At 43.3% G+C, this 27,898-nt stretch overlaps 1 protein-coding gene across 1 annotated transcript; it reads right to left on the bottom strand.

The window, feature by feature from the left end:
- Window positions 1-3,602: 3,602 nt before the first annotated feature.
- LOC132573306 (lipase member M-like) lies at window positions 3,603-26,710 on the bottom strand. Its single transcript, XM_060240814.1, has 9 exons — window positions 26,618-26,710; window positions 26,317-26,410; window positions 18,103-18,301; window positions 15,811-15,920; window positions 10,609-10,745; window positions 8,996-9,142; window positions 7,023-7,094; window positions 5,534-5,599; window positions 3,603-5,312 (listed from the first exon to the last, which is right to left on the bottom strand). The coding sequence occupies exons 1-9, from the start codon at window positions 26,708-26,710 to the stop codon at window positions 5,079-5,081; spliced, it is 1,152 nt and encodes a 383-aa protein (XP_060096797.1). The 3' UTR covers window positions 3,603-5,078.
- Window positions 26,711-27,898: the final 1,188 nt, after the last annotated feature.

Raw genomic sequence — 27,898 nt, 5'->3', positions numbered from 1 at the left:
AAATGGCAATCCAGTTCTGAAGAGAGCCTTGTGCACCTGTCTCGCTTTTATGGCATTGCATTAAACATTGGCACAAAATGGGACATTGCATTAAACATTGGCACAAACTAGTTTCTACAGAACTTAGTATCCACTCTTACGTGAAAACCACTGGATCTGAGGTGCTCTGCATCAGAAGTGGCTCTTTTGTCCTGCTAATTTCTCCACCATGTTGCCTTTTTTTATGTACTTGTAATATGAACAGAATATCTATACTTCATTCTTGGAATCTTTAATTCAAACTGCAAAGGTGATGTACTGAGTGACGAGACATGTTGAAGGCAACATACTTTATTGGCGAGTATATCACAAGAGAGAGACACGTGGGCCGGGTCCTGATTATATACATTCCCTGGAACAACCCTCCGTCTGGCCAGATCCAATCCTGGCCAGTTAAACTTCCCACCACAGATCTTGATTGGCAGAGCGTCTTAGCGAACTTCCACTGGTCGCCTCTGTAGCATTCGCTGTGTTGTAACATTAAGACTTAATTATCATAACAGGTGATACTGTTTCATCTTTCTTTCTTTGAATAAAAATATACCTGGGCTTTTATATTTTATATATTTAATAACTGTTTATCTTTCAGGCTTTGAGGAAGCCACATCTTTTTAAATAAATACGTATTACAAAAATCATTTTATCCTAATAAGTGTCCATAGTTTTATATACTTTTGAAAATAGTTATCCTTTTCACTTTGTTTTGTACATGCAAGTCCCATGATTCACAACATTATAATTAACAAGTGGGGACCCACAAGAAACTTGTGGAGAGGGGGCATTCCCCCACCATTGCTTCTTTCCCTCTCCTCCATTTTCTCCTTTCTTTCTCTCCCCAACCCAGTATCTCCTTTTTCTTTCCCTCTCCCCATTAAGCCTTTCTCTTCTCCTCCCACCAAACCACTACTCCTATCAAGCCCCACTTCCACCCCAAGGTCCCTTCACCAGTCGCTGTTGCTTTCTTCCCTGAGTGTGACCCAAGAGAGTTTCTCTATTCCAAGGGAAAGGGTGAAAGAAATGTCAGGTGAGGGAGGGTCAGATCACCATTCTTCCTTTCTACCAGCCCTTTTCAGGCCCACTACTCTGGCTTGTCCTGCTGCCACTGGATTTGGATGATGCCGCAGGCTCGGCCAGACTCCCAGGTTCCTCTTCCCCAATCTCCAGCTGATGCAGGGCTGGGTCCTTTGCCGCTCAAGACTCCACCAGTGGCAGTGGGCCTAGTGCTGAGTTTGTCAAATGCCTCCCTTCCTTGATTCCTTGCCAGGTGCTCAGGGCTCAGCAACCTGGGAAGCCCACTGCCACAGCTGGGCCCAGAGCAGCTCCCAGTATTCCTTGTGGCTGTGGCCAGGCCCAAAATGGTGCTCAACATTTCCCATCCCTGTAGCTGGGCCTGGATCAGCTCCATGGAAGCAGCAGCAGCAGCCAGGCCCTCCATGTCAAGTTGTGTTGTCTGTGTATCACAGACACCACTTTTTATTTCGGGGGGAATTTAACCCCCCCCATATACTTTTTTAAAATATGAAAGATTTTTCTGCACACTTGAGGAGTGTCTTAAGTGTGCAGAAAAAAATTCTTTACCCTCCATGTGCTCCCTATTTGCAGAAATAAGTACCCATATTTTGAGTACAGTTGAGAATTAGGTATATGGATATAAATCATCAGAGATCTCTCTGGTAATCATAGCGAGAAATTTGCACTGTAATGTATGCACGATTTCCAACACAGAAGACATGTTAGTTTTCTCAACCAGTTTGAAACATTACAGAAAATGCTACAAAAGATAGGACAAAAGATATTTAATTTAGTATTTTCTGCTTAAGATAAGACACAACTTTGCAGACAATGAAAACAGTAGTTTAATAGCACACATTTCAAATTTCAGTCTTTGTTTACAAAGAATGAGACTTGGGGAGGGGAACAGTTTAGTAGTATACAGAGTTTCTGTAGACTTTTAGTGCCACCTATCGGTTGCAGATATTTCTCAAAGAAAGGATGCAGGAAGGAAGCGGTAAATGAAATAAAAAACCTGTTAAGATTGTCCACTGCACCAAAACAGGTAGTTTCCCAATCAAAGCATATTTACTCTGGGGATTAAGTAGCTAAATGGGGGCAAATCCACAGATGATTTTGTGCTGATGTAACAGTAACAGCTGCAGCGGTACTTGCTTTCTGCAGCCCCCCTGTGGGATTTCAACAGATGCATACTCCTGTCCACAATAATGCTGATGCTGTAGTACAACATACCTTGCGCCTTCCTCTCATTTTCTAATGTCAAACTTCGGCAGGAAAATATTTTATTTATCTATAGTATTTTGCGACTGTCTTTCCATCCAAAGGTAGTTAAGGTGTGATGCAAGCTTAGATCAGCTAAAATAATTCAATCACCACATATTTGAGTCAGGAGTGCCTTGAAGACCAATGAGATTTCCAGGGTGTAAGCTTTCAAGACTCAAAGCTTCCTTCATCGGATACCCTTCAAGAGCTTTGATCCCCAAAAGCTTTTACCCTGAAAATCTTGCTGGTCTTTAAAGTACCACTGGACTCAGGTCACCTCGTGCAGCTGATTCTAAATTCCCTTTCAATTGTAGGGAGTACCGCCTGGGGAGATAACCCTGTTCCTGATACAATATACCTGAAGCCCTCCTTCAACAGACAAATGTACATACATATTCATATACAGTCTTTATTTCAAAGTTTCCGGTGTGCTATCAAAAAAAAGTGGGGGGGAGTACTCATGCAAGTTAGCGTACTGTCCAATAATTTTGGGATTTGTCTTACATTCAGGTTCACCTTCCATTTGAGTAAATATGGTAAATGTTATATATCAAAGGCAGCAATTTCACTGGGGCAGGTGCAAGGAAACAAGGGATTGCCCCTGGTGAAGAAATCCCACAAACATGCAGTTTTGCTGTTTGGTATGCTTTACAAATGAAACACTAAAATGAAACAGGAATAACAAGTCTCGGGGATTCCTTTCAGTATTTCAGCCTTGTAGCATTCATCTCCAGTGTAAGGCACCTCCAATAGCAGTTGCCCTGCTGCATTAGTTTTCTATTTACATAAGGCTTTGCCGTGCAAAAGAATGTTCAAAGCTAGGACTGGAGTGGCGGTTGACAGGCCAATGGCTGATGCAGTGAGTCGTGACCAGCACATTTGGGTTTTTATATTATAAGGGTATTATCTAATGATACATAAAACATACAATTTATTTATAGAGGGGGGGATGGTCATTGACCATATGATGGCAGAGAGCTCTAGACTATTTATTGGCCCCAAAACTGGTCTTATCTTTTGTCCAAGAGCTTTTCTTTTTCTGTTTCAACATTATTGAAAGAGAATATGCTTATGTTATTTAAGGTGAACACTATACCTTCATATGTGATGGTAATGTGATTGGCTTAAATTGTTTTCAGACAGGGTAATCGAATTATTGACAGCAGTTTTTCAATGTGAGTTAGACAATACAATTGAATACAATTGAATTTGTACTACTGAACTATATATAAACCAATCAATTTGAGACTTCAAGTAAATTTTGTTGCAAAAACAAGTCACTCAAAGAATATTTAGACTATGGTATAATATCAAAGGCTGAAAACAGATGCATGTGAAGAGATAATTAAGTAACCAGTAAAATCTGTTACACATAGTTACCTCTTACTGTGCACAAGCTGAAATTGTCTGTATATATATTTTGAAGTTGTATTTTGTTTAGGTAGTTCGGTTTTTTTGGATCTGTGTGTTGTTACAGAAAATAATAAACAAACAAACAAACTTTCAAGTTTTCTGCAGAGATTTCAGCTGCCTTGGTCTCTCTCTCTCAACTTCCTTTTAACTATCCCAGTCATCTTCTAAAGGTTTTTCTTATGCAATCAAATAGTGCTCCAGCATTCAGTTGATTAATCAGTTCATTTAACAGCCTTTTGATCAAGTAAAAGTTTTGAGCAATCACAGTCTCTTGTGCCACCCTTCTTTGTATCATCTCATAACTATTAGGTTTTTTTCCTTCAAAACTATTGTTTAATTTGTATGCAAATATGTGTTGATTTAACTGGTAATCTAACTGATTAATTAACACATAATCAATGGCTAAGATTTCTTTTAGTGATTATCTTAAATAAAAAAGCACAATTTAAGGACAATGATTACCTAAATCTATACGGATTAGCATTAAGGACAATGATTACCTAAATCTATACAGATGCAGCACTGAGAAAACACAGAGCAATGAGCTATGAAGTTATCATACCCTATATATCTTAGTACTTTTTTTTCCTGATGAAAAACACAAACTTTTAAAATGTGTCTTGACAGTTTTCTGCATCTCCAGAACAGATAAAACAAAACAAACAATATATCATTTTACCTATGATATTTCCAAGGAACTTTAGATCAGACAATTTTGAACAGCTTCTACCTGGCTTTGTAGACAAGGTGGATTTTGAGAACAGAATATAAGGAAGAGTTAAGTTTGCCATAGATTCAAGTGGGTAGCCATGTTGGTCTGAAGCAACAAAACTAAGTTTGAGTCCAGTGGCACCTTTAAAATCAACAAAGTTTTTATGCTGGTACAGCTTATCCCAGGAATATAACTTTGTTGGCCTTCTAAGTGCCAATGAAGTTAAACTTTTTTTAAAGTTTGGCATAACTGTAGATGTCCTGGAAAGGAGGGAGTTAAAGAGCATAAATGCCTTGGTTTGGAAACAACAGAGTGGCCACACACATTTATATACTATAGAACTAAAAAACAAAACAAAACCAGATACTATATAAAGTGAGCATGCTACGATGTTTTAGTTTTTAATAAAAGAAATTTTTAAAATGATTTTTTTTTAATGCATGCATCTATAGTAAGAACAAATTAGGAAATGCAGCAAATTATTTTGCTATTAGATTCTTGAGAGAGATGCAGTTTTGTAACCAATTAAACTCATCCATCCACTGAAAATAACAGGAAGTGAGAACCCAAAAATAAGCACTGTGAAACCAACAGATGTACCCTTAAAAAATCCAAGTCCTTAATCCCGGTACAAATGAATTCACAAGTGTTTCTCCATCAATCCAAGGATTTCCACATACATGCGCTGAGCAGCGTCTAGTCCCCAAATGAAGTCCCAGTGAATCCAATCAGGAAAATGTTTGTAATGAATGAGATTAGTGATTCGAGACAATAATTCCATAGTTTCCTTTGGCTGGCAAACCCAGTCCTGTCCTCCACTCCACATTGCAATCGGCACTGTGATCTCTTCTATCCTGTACAAAGGAGGACTGGTCTGGCAAAAGGCAAAAACCAAACAAAATTAATTTAATTCACCACAGAAATTCCAGCTAAAGCAATATTGAAATTGTGGTGGATCTATTAAATTTAGAAGACAAATCACCCCCCCACCACCACCACCAAAAGGACTCAATGCACACAACTACTTATAGGGCCCCCAGCATTTGTTTATTCCTTTTCAAATACATAGAAAATAAAAATACAGCATATTCCTACCTGGTTGTATTTTTCTATATTTCTTGAGCCATAGTCAAAGAATCTGAATTCCCCTGTTTTAGCTGACTAGAAAATGAAATGGAACATAGGAGTTGAATGAGTATATTGGTATATCACAGAAATCCAAGATTTGGGAGAGGTAACTTGTGAAGAGCATTTCATTATGATTATTTTATGATGATTTTTTTAATCATCTCAGCGTGATTAAACACTGACATAAGGGGGTTTTTAAATAAAGGAGGAGGAGACAAAGATGAAGATGAGGAGGAAGACATTGGATTTATACCCTGTCCTTAATTCAGGGTCCCACAGCAGTTTACAATTTCCTTCCCTTCCTCATCTCACAACAGACAACCTGTTAGGTAGGTGGGGCTGAGAGAGCTCTTAAAGAACTGTGACTGACCCAAGGTCACCCAAGCTGGCTGCATGTGAAGGAGACTCAAACCCAGTCCTCCAGATTAGCATCTGCTGCTCTTAACCATTACACCAAACTGGTTTTAAATTGTTGACCTTAACTAGTGGCTTTTATATATTTTATAGCATTTTGTTATTATTTACATTGTAAGCCTCCTGGAGCTCTTATAAGCTAGAAAGGCAGCTAATAAACATTTTAAACTAAGTAAAAGCACTGCACAGAATTTAATTAACTAACTGGTTTAATAAATTAAAATTACTGTGTAGGATTCTCACTAGTTCAGCAGAATGGGCAAATGTCACAATATCATGTGAGTTAATTTAACTCTTGCTACATCAGGTTGTTTGTTAAAAGAAATGGAGTTGCTACCCTGATCATGATAAAAGAGCTGGCTGCAAACTTTGCCATCCATAGAGACTTTTGGGTGAGCTCATTGTTACGGTTTTATAGTGATCGCTTCACTACATGGCAGTTTAGATTTCTTTCTCTGACTAGTTTCCTCTGTTGCCTTTTGTTTTCAACTATTTTCAGTACATAGGATAAGTTTACTACTGATGCAGGAACATTTCTGCCTTTTCATTAATCACTAGTTTTCTATAGTTAGAAGATTAGGTGGCTGATTTCTGATTAGAAAATCAATAGTGACTGATTGGGTCTAGAATTATCACTACTGAATATGATCATTTTGTCCCAGAAATGGAGTTGGAGAGCATTTAAACAAAGCTATTATATTACAGTATTGTAAACAGGCCTGCGGCGCAGAGTGGTAAAGCTGCAGTACTGCAGTCGGAGCCCTCTGCTCACAACCTTAGTTCGATCCCAGCGAAAGCTGGCTCAGGTAGTTGGCTCCAGGTCAACTCAGCCTTCCATCCTTCCGAGGTCAGTAAAATGAGTACCCAGCTTGCTGGGGGGAAAGTGCAGATGACTGGGGAAGGCAATGGCAAACCACCCCCTAAAAAGTCTGCAGTGAAAACGTGAAAACAACGTCACCTCAGAGTTGAAAACAACTGGTGCTTGCACAGGGGACTACCTTTACCTTTTTAAACAGGCAACATTCAGTTATAGTAACCATACCTGACTCCAGTGAATTGAATTTTTCACAGATGTATAATCTGGGAATATTGATACATACACATCGGCACGGCTCTGTAAGAAATTATTTACGGGTCATAAGAAGAAAGCTGTGTTGGATCAGGCCAATGGCCTATCCAGTCCAGAACTCTGTGTCACACAGTGGTCAAAATCCAGGGGCTATCAGGAGGTTGACCTAGGGGGCCAGAACTCCAGAAGCCATTCCACTGTTGTCCCCCAAGCACCAAGAACACAGAGATCACCGCTCCAGGCCTATGACTTTTTCCTATTGGAACAGGACCCATTCTCTCATGCACTACAAATGGACTTAAGGTGTAGATTCATTACAATAGCTACTAGGGATGTGCAAAAAACGAAGAAAAAACTAGTATTTTTCTGGTTCGGGTCTACTGGACCAGGAAAAAAATCAGAATTTCCAAAAAATCCCAGATCCCAATACTGGTATTTTCTGGAAATTCCATTTTTGTGTGTGTGTGTCCAATTGATTCAAGAAGAAAAATACTGGCTAAAAAAAGCCAGTGGGAAACAATTTGCTCCATGTGGGCACAGTCGATCTTGCTGGGCTTGCTTCTCCTGCAGCCTTGTTTAAACCAAGATGCAGGAGCTGCTGTGCTGTACAGAGCACATTGATTCTGGAGACACAGAAGATCTTGGCTGGGCTCATTTCTCCTGTGGTCCAGTTTAAACCAGGTTGTAGGAGAGGCAAGCCTCAGGAGCTGCTGTGCCACCAAGAACAATGTGGTCCATGCAGCACAGGAGATCCTGGCTGGGCTAACTTCTGGAGCCTGGGTTAAAGCGTGCTGCAGGAGAAGTCCAGCATACGGGGAGGAATTTGTTCCCAGCAGCACAGCACATCTTGGGGCTGGTTTATTCTGCAGCCTGATTTAATTAAGGCTGCATGAGAAGCGAGCCCCAAGCCAAGCCAGCAGGATAGTCTGCCACCCATTAGAACATCAGCTCCTCAAGCTGTCTTCTGCAGTCCCTTAAAACTGTAAAGGGACTGCAGTAGAAACCTTACAAACAGTTGAGAGGCAGAAGAAATCTGCTCCGACCTCTCTGCTGTTTTCGGATTTGCCTGGCAATCTTTAAATATATTTGGTGTGTCTGTTTTTTGGGGGGCGGGAAGGTCAGTTTTTCCAAGAAAGCCAAGATTTAAAAAATACACCAGCATAATATGTTGCTGGTGGCCAAGTGAAATTACTATGCTAGGGATATGTATAGAAATCACAGCTAAGGGACCATTCTAGAAACTTCAAGAGATTTGCTAGCTAGCTAGCAGAGGTACTGGGATGGTAAGGCTGGGAAGAAAAATTTCAGAGGAAGGACACTGACTGGAACATTATCTGTTAGGTGAGGAGGTAAATTAAGAGAAAACATTCATTCCTGTCAAAAATCAAGCTGACATCCTTATCCAATGACCAGAGCAGTAGCAGATTAGCTTTTTGTATATGACTGTGGTGGCAACAGTAAAATCAATCAAACCAAGCAAGCACGGCCTGCTTGTACTAATAGCAGGGTGATTGTTCTTTCCTGCTATCTACAAGTGCTTAAAAGTCAAGCTTGTTCCACTGTTTGATCAACATATTCGAACATATATATATGAAGCTGCCTTGTACTGAATCAGACCCTTGGTCTATCAAAGTCAGTATTGTCTTCTCAGACTGGCAGCGGCTCTCCAGGGTCTCAAGCTGAGGTTTTTCACACCTATTTGCCTGGACCCTTTTGGGGAGATGCCGGGGATTGAACCTGGGACCTTCTGTTTCCCAAGCAGATGCTCTACCACTGAGCCACCATCCCGCCACAAAGTGACCTGCTGTGCAAAGTAATCTGTTGTACATCTGCCCGTCATCTTGCTTCCTTATACAGTTGTACCAACCAATCCTCAAGTGCACTGAAGCTGCCTCTGACCCTTTTCAAATCTTAATACTAAAAGAAAATGAAATACATAAGAATACCTGATTTAAATTTTTTTCATTAAATCCACTAACAAGAAAAAGAACTTGCTTGCAAAGCACATCCAGTAACTGGGAACTGCATTTTTGGGCCATACTTGCTCTCAGTCTTGGACTCAACAGACACAGTTCTTTCGTCCCAAATATAATCTAGATACAAAAGGGTGAAATCTTCACTTCATGAATTGCTCAAATATATTAATACAGCAATAAATGTACCCTTATAGGTCATAGCATGTTTGTGTGTGCACGCACATGAATATAAAAGAAATCATTAAAGGGAAGGAGGGCTGCAGATTATAGTGCCCTGATCAAACACTGTGGAGTGATGTCGTGTATATGCAGAAATGCATGCAAGCAAAGGATACTCCCTTTGCTAGATGCTGCAATAACTGCCCAGGCACACACATTGCCCACAAGAACTTCAATTAGCCTCTGTTTCTGTTTTGCATATGTAGGAACTCCAATATGCACATGAGAACCATTGAACCACAACTGTCTGTTTTCCCTTACATGCAGTTCTTTTGCATACTGGTTTTTCACAACCTTAATAACTCTTGTCTGGTGCATCTGCTGAATCCCTCAATATGACCTTGCTTTGTTTCTATCTATGTGAAGAAGTGTGCACATGCTAAGTCTCTGTTCTTGCATGTACCCAGGGGATGAGCTTGGTTTGTCTTGGAGGTGCTGCCAGGCTCTAGCTTCATCCTCACATCTTTTTGTTAGCACTTGCATTTACATACTAATTGGCTGTCATTGATTGATTTTATTACCTGATCCTATTTCAGCTCTGTTTATGCATCTTGACTCTGAGTGGCCCTTCCTAACAAAACATGCCATTAATTTAATGGGATATGCACTATATAAGGATTACCAAACTCAAGGTGGGGCCCAGAGCTTCCAGACTAGAGTTTAGGCCCACTCACAACTTTAAGGCTAGTCAATCTTTCAGCTCACAAGCAGAGTCAGTGCAAGGGGTTTTACTGTCCCAGGCAAGAACCCTCCCCACCACCGTCCCCCTGCTGGTGCAGTGTGCCCTCCCTCTCTCCCCCACCCATGTGCAAAGAAGCCAGGCAGCGACATGTGCTCTGTTCCGAGCCTGCCTTCCCTTGAAGGCAGGCTCAAAGCAGCACACATATTGCAGCCTCTTTTGCCTGCCCAGGAAGGTGAAAGTGTCGGGGTGGCCACTTCTGCCACCTCTCTGCCTCACAGAGAGGCGCAGAAGCAGCCCCAAGCCATCCCCCAGCAATTTAAAGACCCGCACCAACCAGCTGGTTGGCAGGGTCTTTAAATCCAGCCAGGGGAAGGTAGCAAAAGAAAGAGTTAATATTACTTTCTGTTAAATTGGCTGGGGATTATTGGATGAGGTACAGAGATAGCCAGGGGGACACAAAGCAAAATGTGCATCACAACACACACACACCAGAATTTAGACCAATTTCAAGCATTCATTAAAAAACTAACACTTTGAGGACAAAAGGGTGACGGTCCCAAAATACAAACAAGTAGTGATCCAAACAGAGCATTTGTCCATCACTAATGCACATTGTCATTTTTGCTGGAAAAATGGATACATAAAACTCAGACCCAAGTCTGACTCATCATTATGCACATACCTTCAGAAATGCTGTTGGCAACCACAGTATTGGTGAAAGTAGACTTCTACTGTATCTGAATGTATATGCAGGTCCTAAGGCAAAAAACATCTTAATTTTTTCAGCAAGTTCAGGCACCACAGAAAATGCCACAAAACCTGTCATAATGAGAAATTCCATTTTGTAGACTTACTTTGTTTGAAGTAATGCATTGTTTTCAGACAGATGGTTGTTTAAAAACTTATTATGTCAAGATAGGAAGAGAAATTGCCTAAACATAAAGAGCAGGACCCTGAAAAGGCAGCACAGCAATATTCCACGTCAATATTCACAAGTCATTGAGAATTTTATCTGAACCAAACAAATTTATGGGTGTAAACTGCCTGAGAACTTTTTCCAAATTCAAAAATCATTAATTTTGAAGCCATGAAAATTCCAAGAAATATTCTCTTTAGCATGAATGAAATGTTTTTAAAGTCAAGACTACTCATTCAGAATACATAGTAAAAAAGAAGAGGTCACAGTGTGATGAACAGACCCGATCTAGCCTGCAGGCCCTATTCTACCATGCCCTCCAAAGTTTTTCTCAACACCTGGAGAGGCTTCTCTGTCTCCAGTAACATGTCACCACCACCTATTCTTTTCAGGAATAACCTGCTGAGATGGTCAGGACTCCCAGTTTCCCTTCCAAGTTTCCCTTCCTTGCCTCTGTGGTCTCCCACTGCTCAGCATCTGGTCACCATGGGAACAGTTTATTGACTCATGTGCCCTTCAAGGAATAGCTACTTTCCAACTGTCTGCCGTTCCCTTGGCACTTCTCTTAGAATAGTTGGTCTAGGATGTTGGAGGTGTATGTGGTACAAAGAACCACTACCAGCATCAACAGTTTAAAGTATTTAACAACATGTTTACAAGCATACTTTTAGCACAGCACAAGATTGAGCAAGGGATTTGAAAGAAATCAGTAAAACACGGGGACTGAGGGGAAGGAGCTACTGCTCCCCCCACCATAAATTCCAGATTCAGTGCTTTCTGTGAAGAAATGCTTTTTTCTTTCTTTCTTGGAGGTTTAAAATGAGTAAAACTGTCAATCTAAGTTTTAAAAGTTATTTTCCCTCCCTCTGGACAGAGAACAGGCATGAAGAGGGGAAGTCAATTCAATTGCTTTCAAAGCTTAACTCAGCCTACTTTCATACAAATACTAATAAGTCTAGACAACGGGATGGTCAAGTCCCCCCTCCCTTCAAGCAGGGGACAGAGATTTTGAGGCTCCTGGAAGGAAATATCTAGAATCTTTGGGATGAACTTCTCTGACTGGCCTGATCTGGCCAGTGGGTGAGGAAAAGAGAGGTGATAAAGCCAGGGGAGCAAGGAGGAAGCTCTCTTTTCTGCAGGGTCCATCACAGCAGACACAGCTCTCTGCTGAGGAGGCAGCCATTGACCATGCTGACCTAAAGAGCCACAGAAAGCTTCAAGATAATGACAACTTGCAGAGTTCTGCAACTTCCTACACCAAAGGAGTCTGTCCAATATTTTAACATCTGATAGGGCATGTAGAGAGAGAGGGACAGAGGAAAAGGCACCAGTAGCACTGGAGGAGGCCCTCAGTTGAAGCACCACTTGACAGCGGGGGTACAGCCTTGGCAGTATTTCCTCATGTCCTCATCCAGCATTGGCCAAAAGATTTTCTGCAGAATTCAGTTCAGTGTCTTAGCCCTTCTCAGATGTTTGGCCCAGGTGCCATCATGGGCCTGTGAAAGGATGAGTTGCCTAGCCCTATACTATCAGGGAGCCACCAACTAGGATTGCCAGGTCCAACTCAAGAAATATCTGGGGACTTTGGGGGTGGAGCCAGGAGCAAGAGTGTGACAAGCATGACTGAACTCTAAAGGGAGTTCTGGATATCACATTTAAAGGGACCGCATACCTTTTAAATGCCTTCCCTCCATTTGGAAATAATGAAGGATAGGGGCACCCTCTTTTGGGGCTCATAAAATAGGACACCCTGGTCCAAACTTTTTGAAACTTGGAGGAAATTTTAAGGGAAGGTACAAGATGCTATGCTGAAAATTTGGTGCCTCTACCTCAAAAGCAGCCCCCCAGATACCCACAGATCAATTCTCCATTATATTCTATGGGATTTGGTCTCCATAAGATATAATGGAGTAAGCAGCAAACATTTCCCTCCCCCAGCCCTGCTTTCTGATGACCCTGAAGTGGGGGAGAGCCTCCAAACCAGGGGATCCCCTGCCCCCAACTGGGGATTGGCAACCCTACCACCAACTGCCTAATCACTGTGCCCCTGAGCCCTTGGTCACTTTCCACAACAGTCCCTTATCTAGTTCAAATTGCAGGAGCTGGGAAGTTCCTCACAGATTCACCACCTGCCTTACAGATTCACCTCCAGGAACTCTTGGCAGTCTGGCACTAACAGAATTTGGGGTCCCTTAGCCAAGCTTCCACAGGGTCAGTAGGGGGTGCATCTGATTTCCCTCTCATCTAGGAGGGTCCATCACAAAATTGTCCAGAATGCACATGGATAAAGTGCCAGTGATCAGCATCCTACAATGTGGCTGGTCTTATTCTATGAGCCAGGGAACTGGTATGGTGATGGTGAAGGAGGTCTTATAATGGCCAACTTGAATCACTCCCTTCACTACAGGTCGTTCCTCCTGAATGCCATGCACCCAGCTAGCTGGTTGTGGGTTTGCCCATTCTCCTTCTGTAGGTACCATCTCAGGGTGAACTATGGTATCTAGAAGAGATGGGATTGTCTACCCAAACAGCTATGCCTACACAATCAATAGTGATCAGCTTTTTTCAAGAATGGCAGATCATTTTCCATAAATCTGCAGTCCCTCTAGAAGTGCCCAGGTTGCCCACACATAAAACAGACACCTTTGCTGGGGCCAGCTGGGCTGGTCCTTGTTTTTGGCTTTTGATATCCCAGCCCATTTCTCCAGCCTCCTTTATCATCACCTACTCTCCTTTCCTTTCTTGTTGGGTCTGCCCTCTCACTTGTCTGTGGACTCATGGTGCCCGAGCCATCTGGCCCCCGGTTGGGATAGCCTCCAGTCCAAGCTCTTTACCCCTTCTCTCCAGCCTCCTCAACTCTTTAGTCTCTTTCTTAGGCTTCTCATCAAGAGTCACAGGGTTGCACTCTTCTACCATCAGATAAGCTGACTCTGCTGCCCAAAAGTCAACCAGTGTCTGTGCCAACTCTTCCGAGGACTCGGGACATTGATAGACAGCTGATTCAGCAAGGCCCTAGCATCACAGCCAGTAGCTGTTCCATCAACACTTATCCAAGAGGGACTCTGTTTGTGATCCCATCAGTTTCAGACACTTCCTAGCCAGCTCCTTAAGGGCATAGGCCATCTTGAAGGAGATCTGCCCTTTTGCCCAGTGGTATGCTTTAAAGCGCTGCTAGTAGTTTTCCTCTGCAATTTGTAATTTCCTAAAAATGGCTTTTTTCACTTTTTTGTAGTCAGCAACATCAGCTGCATTCAAGGCTGATAGATCACTAGAATTGGTTCCATTAAGAAAAGTCCCAGAATCTCAGCCTTTTTTGCTTTGTCCAGACTGTCACTATGGCTGTTCTCTCATAAATTCTATATAAGCCTCATCAGATAGGTCCATTTTGGGGATTCTAAAGGACCTGTAGTTCCTTCAGCCAATGGCACCACCAGGCACGACTGATCCTGGACAGCTTGTTTCTCATCCATAAGTTGGTGTATCACTTCATCTGGAGCACTGGCCAACCACTCTCCAAAGTGCATCAAATCCATTGTGCTGGTGACTGGCGCACAAGGCCCTGGGTTTGACATTTTACTACTTCCATAGGTCCCTTTTCATATCCCAGCCCCACTTTTCACCCTCTGCAGGCCTACAACCAGGTGGTATGGTATGGGCTCTACCACTTCTTCCTTGCCCATTCAGTGGTTACCTTACTTCCTAAACCCATCTCCCTTTTCCCTTTAGATTTCATCAGTCTCTAGAGACTGCTGAGGGATGGCTCTTCCATTTCCAGCTCCCTGATGCCTGGTTGACCTCCTCCTGGCAATAGGAATGCTCCAGGCCCATCCTTGCTCAACCCCTGTGTTCCCTCTCCTGATCCTACTGCCTCTCAGTCAAAAAGCCAACTTGTCTCCAGTTCCTAAGCAACACGGGTTACACTTAAGGCCTGATAGATCGCTAGCATTGGTCCCATTAAGAAAAGTCCCAGAATGTCAGCCCTTTTTGCTTCAGCCAGGCAGGCACTATGGTTGTTCTCTCAAAAACTCTAGCTGCTCCACCATCAGTCACTTGCCTGCCTCTATACTGCCCTGTTCCTGGCTCTACCATCAGGATCTCTACCAGTCACTTGCCTGCCAATGTCCCTAGCCTCTTGCAACATTCCCAGGCTTCCCTTTACCTATGTGCTGCAGCTTCTGAATGCCCACATCCCTGTAGGCTCCCCCCCTCTCCTTCCTGGCTTGCTGCTGGACTTTGCAGCCAGATCTGGCTCTGTCCTCCCCCCCACACTGGTGGCATTGTGCTACTTCCAGTTCAGCTGTATTTACATCCAGCTGAGCCCTTAAGAGTGCTCTGCTGCCAGTCTGGGAAGCTGCCCAACCAGTCACAAGTGCAATTTTATATGCCAGATTAAAATACAATCCGTTTTATGTTGTTGAAGCAGTAATATAAGTATATATACAGTATATATTGAATATACTGTAACTTTTACCAACACTTACAGAAAGTAGGGTCAGGGAAGAAAAGTAGGAAGCAACAGGTAATGCCTTCGTCTTAAGAAAATAAGAGCCCTGCTGGATCAGATCAGTGATCTATTTAGTCCAGCGTCCAGTTTCACACAATGGCCAACCAGTTTCTCTGGATGGCCAAAAACAGGGCATAGAAGTCGAGGCTGTCTCCTGATATTGCCTCCTGGCTTTGGGACTCAGAACCTTAAGTGCCTCTAAATGTGGAGGTTCCCCTGAGTCACTACGGCTAATAGCAATTGACAGACTTATTCTCCATGAATCTGCAGAAGATCCCAGGTTCAATCCCTAGCATCTCCAACTAAAAAGGATCCAGGCAAGTAGGCGTGAAAAACCTCAGCTTGAGATCCTGGAGAGCTGCTGCCGGTCTACTGGCTTTGATGGACCGAGGGTCTGATTCAGTATAAGGCGGCTTCATATGTTCATATGCTTAGGTAAATGATAAGCTTCATTCTTTACATACCTATAGTGCTTCCTTGAGAATGACCAGCATAAAAGATTTTTTTCTGTCCACTTTTTTGTAGAATAAAGTCTACCATGGCTGAAAGATCATAAACGCCCATTTCATGAAAACTGAAAATGAGAACACACATTGGTTAATATTAACTGTATTCATAAACCTTTGTTCAGTACTGTGTCCATTTCAACTAAGAAGTAGGAATGTACAATCAGTGATCCAATGTGTCAGTTCAATCCTAGCAATATTGTTTCCAATGGGTTCTTTTAAGTGACTTGACAGATCTTTGACTATTGAACATGTAACTACTTTTGTGATATTTTAAAAATGGATTATTTATTCATCTAAATATTGTCTAATGTTACTATTTTCTTAAATAAATTCCTTTTGTCCATTTCCATCCTTTTTAGAGTTCTAGGTTCTTGTCCCCTATGAGATTTGTGTGTATGTGTGTGGTGATGGTCAATTTTGTTTGCTTTCACTCAGAGACCACAATTCAGACCAAGTCTCCCAGAGTGATCTATAACAGCACTTTCATACTATTCTGTACTGAGTCATGATTGTTTCATAGAATACACAATGGCTTCACAATGCAAATTACTTTATTTGGCCCTTGGAGGTTTCCAGTGACAGATGTTATATTACACAATGACACAAACTATATTATACATCTGTCTTCCTTATGATACTTTACTAGCAATGCTCAATTATGGTCATTTACCTATCCTTTCCTCTGAAATTCTTCTACCAAAAAGAGTAGAGAAGCAAGAATTTCCCCCAAGAAAGAGCACTTGTTTACCACCTTCTTTGGAATCTACAGCAAAAGAGATCAAGGGACTGCAGCCTTAAGCCATGTAAATAGGAAATAAGCCATGTAAATAGGAAATAAGCACCAATTTATACCTTCACAGCAAAGACTTTCTGGAACAATAAAAGTTTAGGTTACTGGTGAGGAGATGATAATGATGAGGTTCTAGGATTGGATGTTCCACTAGAGATGTGCATACTAACATTCCTGTGCCAAAAATGTCTTTTGGGGTCATTCTGTGTACTTACACAATGGGAAATTATGGAACTTTCCAGAATTAAAAAGTGTGTGGGGGGGGGGGGACAGGGCTTATTTCTGGGCAGGTGGCTTTAGAGCAAATGGCACCAAATTAGCTGGAAACCAATTGCACATTCTTCTCTAAAGACCTGCAAGTTTGAAAGGGACTGAATGAAGGGGTTCAGCTGCAATAGACCTCTGAACAGTCATCCCCTGCCATCTGGTCACCATTCTTTCCTATTGGGTAAATATGGGATCTTCTTCCCTTCTAAAAACTACGTTTTAAGGAGACTGGACAAAAAAAGTTTAGTTTTATGGATGCCTGAACAAGGTGCTGACCTCATGACTGCAGTTTGATCCTGAATATTTGAGAGAACGATTTAATATAAACGGAGTAAATAAACAGATAAATTCTTCAGTTAAAGAGGGACATCTGAAAATTAACTAATTGAAAAAATGGCATTTCTATAGAATTTTGGAATGATAAGCAGTCAAGTGTTAGAGGTTAACTTCCTTTTTGCGAAATACACTGTTATAAATTGAGGGTTTGTCTATCTTTGGGGTGTATTTTGATACTTTGTAAACACAACCAGTGTTCCCTTTAAGCTGAGTTAGAGTGAGCTAGATCACAATTTTTTGACCTCCAGTTCACGCATTTTTGTCTCAGCTCAGGAAAAATGGCACCAGAGCAAACTAATTTATGAAGTAGCTCTCACAACTTTAATGCCAGTAGCTCACAAAGTAGAATTTTTGCTCACAAGACTCTGCAGCTTAGAGGGAACATTGAACACAACATGTTTATTTAATAGTTATATACTATTTCTCCATTAACTATTAAACAGCAAATAAATATCAACATCGATAAAGAATTTTAAATGGCTTAAACCAAAAAAATATGACACCACAAAATGTCCAGAGAATATGACAAAGGAGGGCAAGGGGAGCAAGCAGCAGAACAACCCTATTTTTCATGACCTCCATGAAAGCAAACATCCTCCAAATACTCTGATTCCAACTAGACCAGAACAGAATGCCATATCAGATATATGCTTTGCTTCATGAGTGAGTCCCAAGATGTTCTGAGACATCATGGAGCCAGAGCTATTCCTTTCTGCATTATGGATCTAGAAATCCCCATGTAACAAAAATTTTAGCTACCTCAGCACTAGATCTGAGACCACTTCTCAAAGCTTTTTTAATGCCACAGCTCTTTGAATGCCACATTTCAGTCATTTCACACTAAATTAACTTACCTGAAATCCCAGAATTCCTGTTGATCAATTGTAAGGAACTGGTGTCTTCTAGACCAGGAATTGCCTCTGTTGTTTCCAATCCACACATCATATCCAGCATCTGCTAGTATGAATCCCAGGCTATTATTGGGCAGATCTGCTACCCAAACACTGCCTTCCAAAATCAGGCCATGCATCAGCAATATAGCTGCTTTTGAGCCTGAAAATATAAAGGAGTAATGAAGCTAAACTTATGTGATATGGCACATAAAATTAAAATATCCATAACATGGTTAGAATGTTGGATATGGCTATAAGGTAGTCATATTCAGATAGAAAACTCAAGTTGAAACTAAAATTATACACCAGTGCATATCAACAATACCTGACAACTTGCCAGCCACAAAGTGGGAAGCGGAAGATTGTGGTAGTCATTAAACTACTCAATTTTAGAGGGAATTATAATAGATGGAGTCCTGCATGTACAGTTTTTCTCATACCTACACAAACAAGGTGTACACCTACAGAACCCAAGCAATAGAAGAGCCAGAACTCAGCAACATCCGTTACTTTAACAATCAGCAAGGACTTGATAAAGATACAGTGAAGTAAAGGAAGCAGCTAAGAGAAACTTCTCCTGAGGACAAGCACAGATCAACTGCCAAAGAGAAACAAGGGAAAAACATTTGACAATAACTGGTATCTTATTTGTCCAAGAGTTTTGACCAATATTTTTAAAATATCATCCTTGGGCCTGTTGATTGACTTTAAAAAGTAATATGTATGAAAATAGCTCTGCACTACTCCATCAACATTTTTACTTTCAAAAATGTTCAGCTGTTTATCTTCAAGCTAGGGCCAGGGAGAGTTAAGAATGGTTTGAAGTGGTACAAAAGGAATATACTCAATCTTTCATTCAGTATTTTGCATTGCCCCTCTAGCCACATAATATGTATATGGTGGCAGCCCCAAATCTGTCCATGGGTCTGTCACTGTTGAGAATATGTGCATTATGGGTACACACAAAGACTCTGGTGCTATAATGATTCCCCATTTGTTCCCTTTATATTCTTGGCCAAGCAGACCCTTTTCTTTCTTCTTTGTTTCTCTGTCTGTTCCATCCAGTTGTTTAAATGTATATAGATATATCCTGACCCAGCCTAGGGAATTGAGTGACTTTTTTCCTTTGTCTGATAATGGCAGATGAGAGACCAATGGTAATTCAAAACTGACAAATTGATTTATTACACTTTTGAGGGGAAATGGTCAGGTGTTGGATTTAGAAGTCTATTCACCTTAGAAGGTGAACAGGCAACAAGAATGAGGTATCCTTGTATAAATATAACCAATAGTTTGCCACAAACAAGTAGCTGTTTAGATATACAGACAGTTCCTAAAACTGAGGAAAGAGTTTTCTTAGCAGCCTCTGCTTAGTTATAGGCTTCTTTGTCTCAAAGTCGGCAAAGAAAGGAACATTCATGAGTTCCAATATCCCTTCTTAACCACTTGGTAGAGATCACACCCCTTTGTTAGGCGCTATTTCACTCAGACTTGATAGGGATCACCCCTCTTTACTGGGAACTATTTCTCATAGACCTGATAGGGATCAAACACACACACACACACCACTTTACTAGGAGCTATTTCCTTCAGGGAATGGCAATTTGTCCCACTTCCCCAACTCAGGATCCTTCTTGATCCTTTCCCTCCTCTTCATTGTCAACTATAATTCTTAACTGTCACCACTAACTGCCACTCTCAACTGTAGAATTCTATTTGAATTCCCCGTCACTGAGTCACTCAAGGTTTTCAGACAAGGTTACAGTATTTACCATTCACTATCCATTACAGATGCACTTAAGGCAAGTTTAGGATAGTCCATTGTTTTTACTGTCCCAAACCTTTCATGGGATGTTATTTGGATTAATTTAGTTGCCACCTGAAGACCCTAATTAGACATTGCATGCAGATGTAATTATCCAGAAAAAATGCTTCTGGTGGGGCAGTCTGGAATCAAGGATAACTGGGGCACATTCTTTACAGTAGTAAAGAATATCCCAGGCCCCTTCCCTAAAGAATACAAAACCCCTAAGTCTACAGTTAATACCCTTATTGATATCACAAAAGGAATGCAACTGTGGTTCAGATCAATTGCCCATTAATACAATTGCTCCCACCTTCCAACAAAGATCCTCCCAACAATCCCTCTTTTCCATTCCTTCAACAAATGTGCCATGCAACCTCATTTAGGAATGCAGCATTTTCTGTTATCATTTATTCACTATGGAATAATTTGCAGAGAATTTGTGGAAAGACTCTTCTCTATTGGCTGTTAGGAGAGTCTGTAAAATTATTGTATTTTAAAGGGGCCTTTGCCAATTGTTGGTGTCTGATGGAGATCACAAATGTACATCATATATAGAAGAATGGCTGGAACATATGTATTTTTGGGACAAAATTCTTATTTGTGAATTTTTTAATTAGGTTACCTTAGATATGTGGTCTGAGGGTATTTGGTTTATTACAGTCCATTATCAGCTACGACTGAGAAAACAAAACATTATCAGGTATACTAGTATACAAGTTAAGAGTTCCAGTTAAAATGATATGCGGTCTGAAATACAATCAAATTAATTAATATATACTGAAGTATAACCTACTATTTTAAGCATATCTAGCTACCTATTTTTGGTCTGACTTCCATATTTAGGCCTCCCTCCACTTGTATATGCTTAGGGTCCTGCAATGAAAAACTTCTGGATAAAGGCTCTAGGCATTAAGATAAAAGTAAAATCCTCAGATGCCTGGGAAGCCAATATTATGGGTTCATTCTAGAATGACTGGACTGCTTTTAACACAAGCTAAAAGCAGGTGATTTTTTTTCTTTGCCGGAACTAACAACACTGGCTGCCAAACAAAATCTGGCTTCAAATTCAGTATTATCAGTTCCACAAGATATATATAACATAAGAAATAGAATTACCAGACCCCAGTGCAAGAGAAGGTCCCCCACTAAGAAGTCCTGGCTCCCAGCTGCTGATCAGCTGGCATGCAAAGGGATTTACCTAGAGAAAGAGCAAGGCCCAGGCTGATGACCAGCATCCCATAGGAAATGACATCATCACACCAGTCACATCCAGGCAATGCTCTGGTATTTGGGAAAAAAATAAATGGTAGGAAGTTTTACCAGAGCTTTTGCCCAGAGCATCTCTTCAACATCGTTGGCTTGATGATGTGATTTCCTGTGTGACACCAGCCATGAGGCCTAGATCTTTCTCTCCAGGTGAGTCCCCCCCCCAACCCCTGTGTCATGTTCTCAGGGTGCAGGCAGGCAGGAGTCCAAAGCCAGTCCAAGGTCAAAGTCCAGGAAGTCAAAAAGGAGCCAAGTCATCAATGCAGAATCACAAACTGGAATCAGAAGTCAATGTCCAAAAGCCAAAAGGTCAGGGTGCCAAGGAAATCAAGCAGGTCAGGATCAGGAAGCAGGAAGGAGCGTGGATGCAAGCCAGAGAATAGACTTGTTGCTTCCACAAGGTTACCAGGTCCTGGGTGGGAGCTATATGAGAGTCTCAATCAGCCTGCTCCCTGGGTGGTAGTGACTCTGCTAGAACTCAGGACTGAGAAATCTGAAGCATCGGCGTGCCTCATATCTTTGCTCTGAAAGTTCTTTCCAGAGCCTGCTTCGAACTCTTGAAATGGGATGAAGAGAGCTTGGAAGAAATTGATCATCATCAGCTGACACTGGTGCCTGGAGAGTGATTGATGGACCAGCTGCTGTTTGTTCAGCTGAGGAACTGGCTGGCAAATCTTCCAGGTCTGTTAACCCTTCCAGCTCCTCCTCGTCAGGGTTCATGACACTATCCCCCCCGGAGGACCCCCCCACACACACAGACGGGCCAGGCAGTGTGGAACTGCTGCACGAGATCAAGGGCATGTAGGTTGTCTGCGGGTTCCCATGAATGATCCTCGGGGCCATAGCCTTCCCTGTCCATGAGGTACTGGAGGTCCCCGCAATGGATTCGGGAGTCCAGGAGCTGGTGGACCTCGTATTCCTCCTCGTCATCAACCAGGGCAGGAGGAGGCAGCGCTGGAGATGGCGGTCAGATGGGATCCGGTGGTGTAGCAGGAACAAGGAGGGACTGGTGGAAGATCGGGTGGCCAGCAGCTGTAGCCGGAAAGCAATAGGGTTGATTTGGTCCATGATCAGGTAAGGCCTCACAAACCAAGGGTCCAGCTTGTGAGACTAGCCAGGCCAATGCAGGTAATGGATGGAGAGCCAGACATGGTCCCCGGGCTTCAGTGGGGGCCCCACCTATCACTTTCGGTTGGCGGCTGTCTTGTAGGCCTCTTTAGCCTGTTGGGGCTGCTCTCGGAGCAAGTTCTGGAGAGCCCAGAGTTCCTGCAGGTGCGCATCAGGTTCTGGTGGTCAGTCAGAACCTGGATGGGGTGGCGGGTCCCTTCAAGGTGATGTAGTTATGCTCTGTGGGCATCAGCTGCCGCGAGTAGTATGCGCAGGGTTGTAGCGGCTAGGGGTCCTCCCGCTGGGATAGCACTGCGCCGAGGGCCACGCTGGAGGCATCGGTCTCTACTGTGAACGGTAGCTGCGGGTCTCGGTAACGCAGGAGCGGCTCGGTGGTGAAGCAGGTTTTCAGGTTAGCAAAGGCATGGTCTGCCTCTGGAGTCCAGTGAAATGGCTCTTTGGGCTGGAGAAGCTGGGTCAGAGGCGTAGTTACGTCGGCATAGGCAAGGATGAACTGGCGGTAATAATTGGAAAAGCCAGTTCCACAGCATCTGCCAGGTCAGGACTGCCTTGACTTTGTTCGGGTCCATCCGAGTCCCATGGGGTGAGACGATGTGGCAAAGGAACTCGATGGCTGTTAAGTCGAAGGCACACTTGTCTAGCTTGGCATAGAGACCATGCTCGCGCAGGGTTTGCAGGACCTGGCGGACGTGCCCGGCGTGCTGGGGCGTTCGGAATAAACTAAAATGCCATCTAAATAAATGATCACACAACAGTCGAGCAGGTCGCGGAAGATGTCGTTCATCAGCCTTTGGAAGACAGTAAGGGCATTGGTCAGGCCGAAGGGCATCACAAGATACTTGTACTGGCCATAGCAGGTCCCGAAAGCCGCCTTCCTTTCGTCTCCTGTGTGGATCCACACCAAGTTGTATGTGCCCCAGAGGTCCAGCTTGGTATAGACCTGGGCCCCCTTAAGGCGATCCAGTAGTTCTGGGATCAGTGGCAAAGGGTAGCGGTCCCAGAGGAGGATTCTGTTCAGGGCCCCGTAGTCATTGCAGGGCCGGAGCTCACCGCCTTTCTTATTGACAAAGAGAACAGGGGTGGACAGCGGGGATGTGGATGGCCAGATGAAACCCCGTTCCAGGATTTTGGCGAGGAAGTCCCACAGGGCTCCTAGCTCCAGTTTGGACATGGGGTAGAGCCGCCCCATAAGCAGGGGTGCCCCAGTACCAAATGGATGGTGCAGTCATACGGCCAGTGCGGGGGGAGCTGTTCGGCCCCCTTTTCCTCATAGACATTGGCAAAGTCTGTGTAGGCCGAGGGAAGAAGAGGACCAGCAGCCGGGGTGGCGGTGGCCAGGGTGGCTGACCAGGTCTGGTGAGGACAAGGGTCTTTGAAGCTCAGCTTTCCTTGTGCCCAGTCCACTAGGGGGTTGTGCTGTACGAGCCAGGAGAGTCCCAGAATGAGGGGGAAGCAGGGCATGCAAGCAACTTCAAATTGTACTTGCTCGGGATGGTGTTGAATCTGCAGTGTGACCGGGTGGGTCTCCTGGGTCACTGGACCAAAGCGGAGGAGGTGCTCATCGATGGCTTTGACCAGGGTCAGGGTGTCTTTGCTTCACAAAGGCCACATCGATGAAGCAGCGGGTGGCCCTGGAGTCGACCATGGCGTAGACGAACAGCCAGCGCCCGTCCGGCAAGCTGAGTGTGACCGGTACAAGGAATGGGCTCTGGCTGGTAACATAGGGTTCAGGGTATCCAGCTAGGTGCCCCAAGTCGTGGGGTCCACTCAGACTTGGGGCTGGTCTTTTACTGGTGGCAGTGGCACGGTACTGGGCTGGGTGCACTTGGTGGAGCAGCCGGAGGAGAAGTGCCCTGCCCCTCCACAGTACAGGCAGAGATTCTGTGAGCGGTGCTGTGCTTTTTCCTCGTGGGTGAGGCGTGGCCATGAAGCCTTGAGTTGCATGGGCTCGGGTTCGTCAGTCTCGGGACTGGTGTGCATCGGGGTTGTCACCATCACTAGGCGGCAGGGCAGCTGAGAGGGATGGACGCAGCTTTGCACTTGGCAGCGGCTTTTCAGCCGGCCATCGATGTGGAGACACAGCGTGATTAGACCTTGCAGTGTGGCCAGTCGGTCTTCCATGCCAGCTCATCAAGGACTTTGTCAGCCAGCCCCTCTGTATACTGGTCCGTGAGGGCAGCCTCATTCCAGGCCAGGTCTTGGGTCAGAATTTTGAACTCGGTGGAGTACTGGGAAACCGAGTCCCTACCCTGCTTTAGGGTCCAGATCTTTTGATTGGCAGTGGCTGCTTGCTGGGGGTTAGCAAAGGCTACCGCCATATGATCCAGAAAGCCCTGGTAGTCAGTCAGCAGGGGTGATGGGGCTAGAAGCAAGGGGGTAGTCCATTTAGCTGCCTGCCCCTTTAAGAGACCACTTCCAGCACTTATTTTTTGACCCTCTGTCCATTGTATCGGATCAGCAAGAACAAATTAACATGATTAACATGTGGAATTCACTGCCACAGGAGGTGGTGGCGGCCACAAGTATAGCCACCTTCAAGAGGGGTTTAGATAAAAATATGGAGCACAGGTTCATCAGTGGCTATTAGCCACAGTGGGTGTGTATATATAAAATTTTTTGCCACTGTGTGACACAGAGTGTTGGACTGGATGGGCCGTTGGCCTGATCCAACATGGCTTCTCTTATGTTCTTAAATCCCTCCCAATCTATCTGATTGGCCCTCCCCTTAGTCCTAATGTGATTAATCATCTAAGCAATCAGTTGAAGGCAGGGAAGGCTCCAGGCCCAGATGGTCTCCTACCACAGCTATTTATAAACAACAATTGACTGCTAAACCCAGTTCCCCTGTTTGGAAGTCAGACCCATGGTATGATAAGGAATGCCAAAAACTGAAACACCAACTGCATGGAGTATATCGCACTTATCGTAACAGCCTTGCTATCAATATCCCTTTGAGCTACTCCTCTGGCGACTCTCTTCACAGTGATCAATAAAACTTTTTTTCATTTTATTTCATTTATATCCCGCCCTACCCCACCAAGGCGGGCTCAGGGCGGCTCACCACACAGAAATTCTAACAATAGGGTCTAAGAATTAAAATACATAATAATTTACATACCGTATTTTTCGGACCATAAGACGCACTTCCCCCCCCCCCCAAAAAAAAATGGGGGGGAAAGTGTGTGCGTCTTATGGTCCGAAGGTACGTACCTTCGGGGGGGGGGGTGATCCGCTGCCTCTGCCTCCGATCCAGTGCTTCCCCTGCGCCTGCCTGCCTGGCTCCATCTTCTTCAGGCAAGCGCTGGGATCGCTCCATGTGGCCCCACCGCAAACCCAGCACTTCGCAAGCGCCGGCTGCGGGGAGGGCAGCGTGCTTCCTCTTTGTCTGTCTGCCTGGCTCCACCTCGGATGCTTAAAGCAAGCGCTGGGATCGCTCCCTCTGCCCTCCGATCCCAGTGCTTGCTTTAAGCATCACAGATGAAGCCAGGCACACAGGCAAAGAGGAAGCACCCGCCCCCTCTGCAAACCCAGCGCTTCGCGAGCGCCGGCTGTGGAGAGGGAAGTGTGCTTCCTCCTTCTCTGTCTGCCTGGCTCCACCTCTGATGTTTAAAGCAAGCACTGGGATCGGAGGGCAGAGAGAGCCTTATATGGCCTGGAGCCAGCAGCACACCTTGAGGGCTATGCACTCTCCTATGAACCTACCCAATCCCTCCAGCCATCTTCAGAGGCCTTACCAACTAAGATTAGGCAGGTGGCAGCCCGGTTTCATCTTGTTTGCCAGTTTCTCATTTGTTAGCCTTTCTCCCTGTTTGTGTGTTCCTACATTTTCATTGGTTTTGCACTCCTTTAAAAAATATATATACAACAGTGTCTTTATGCTTCCTTATGAAGGCACTGTTAAAAGCAGAGCTTCATGTCATATTCTTTTGCCCAAATAAAAGTATATCACTTTACATTCCCACATTTTACTTTACCTCCTGGAATTCTGCTGAGACTCAGATAATACCCATCATGTGTGAGTACTTCATATTCTTCACAAGGATAGTTCCAGTACTGGATTTTCTCACTCTGTGGATACAAAAAGAAAATGTTCAACAAACATTATACTTTTGGTGGAAGTTGAAAGATTGCCTCTGAGAGCTAGTAATGCAGGATAGATGATAAAATGACAGTTCTGTGAGTTAAGTTTGGTTTCTTGGGGAGTTGTATGTGGGAAAGGAGGGGGATAGAAATCACAGCAACTACAGTGGTTCTTTTTGTCTGAGCTCAATGTACCACATTCATAAATTGTTCAGGATTCATTTTGGGTTGGGCTTCTTCCAGATTCGCAGTTCCTTGTACAGCCAGCATAGTGATCAGTAGCCACATCCTGTAGCACCTGCAAAACAAATGATATTTTAGACTTGAAAGGGAATAATATGTTATTGTTTTTAAAATGTGTACGGATTCAAGAGAGCTATGACACATTTTCAGGGTTTTGTAGGGTTTTCTGGATTGGATCACATTCAACAACAAGGTAGGGAAAGTGTATATTTAAATATCCTCCTACAAAAAGAGGTGGGGAGTCTCCCTATCCATAAATAAATGTAACAAGGAAAATACTAGGCTGAACTTGATTTCTCAGAAATATTTATTTTCTATTATTGTGATTTCTATGTATGCATGCATTGGAACATACTTGCAACCACCCTCTTGCTGCCTGAAATGAAATCTAGGGAAAACTTTATCACTAAACTTTTCTAATTGTACATATTGTAGCTATCAATAGATGCTATTAGGAATCAACCCACTGATGGATCTCTACCAGCTGTTTAGCATCGCTAGCTTATCCAACAGACACATTATTAACCACTGGGTTTTATATTCACAATGGAAGCTGTCATTGCTATCTCCTCATCTTCTATTCTTTTATTTATTGCACATTGCAATAAATTGCAAGCAATTATTGCTCAAAATATAATTTTCAAGTAACTTTTTTAGACAGTACTACCAACTTCTGGAGGTCATGAGGAACAAATCAGTCAGAATTTTGACTAAGAGTTGCTTGTAGTTTTCTGCAATGTGAAACTATAGTAACAGTGCCTCTGCATTTCAAAATCGTTCCCAACATGTCAAAGTTCTGATGATAAGGTGTCATCTTTCTACCTAAGCACTGCATTCCTAGATAGACACTGTATCCTGTTGACGCACAGGTCAAAATCAGGGAACCAGATAATCATTATTCAGCCCCCTTGAAAGTATATATAGGGATAAAAATCCAGTACATTCCTACCTGGTAGCTGTTCTCAACTGTCACATTCTGAGCTGTAACCAGAAGTCCTGTTTCATAAGCACTGAGACAACTAGCAATTAAGAGAGGTACAAAAATATCTTTGGAGATGACAGCAACTTTGTTATGACCTTAATGCCCCAAAGGATTCTTTTGTAAATGACTATGGATTTTGTTGGCTGAACTTTTGGGACTCCAGAGCACATGCAAATGGCAATCCAGTTCTGAAGAGAGCCTTGTGCACCTGTCTCGCTTTTATGGCATTGCATTAAACATTGGCACAAAAT

The sequence above is a fragment of the Heteronotia binoei genome, chromosome 6 (genome assembly GCF_032191835.1).
Source record: "Heteronotia binoei isolate CCM8104 ecotype False Entrance Well chromosome 6, APGP_CSIRO_Hbin_v1, whole genome shotgun sequence".
Lineage (NCBI taxonomy): Eukaryota > Metazoa > Chordata > Lepidosauria > Squamata > Gekkonidae > Heteronotia > Heteronotia binoei.
The sequence above is the reverse complement of the archived record's forward strand: the minus strand, read 5'-3'. Positions and strand labels throughout refer to the sequence as shown.

Coding starts and splice junctions, on each gene's coding strand:
- LOC132573306 (XM_060240814.1), bottom strand. CDS start 26,710: ATGTGGCTACTGATCACTATGCTGGCTGTACAAGGAACTGCGAATCTG. Junction 15,921..18,102: donor CAGGAATTCTGGGATTTCAG/GTAAGTTAATTT, acceptor TCTCATTTTCAG/TTTTCATGAAATGGGCGTTT. Junction 10,746..15,810: donor TTCTCAAGGAAGCACTATAG/GTATGTAAAGAA, acceptor TCATTATGACAG/GTTTTGTGGCATTTTCTGTG.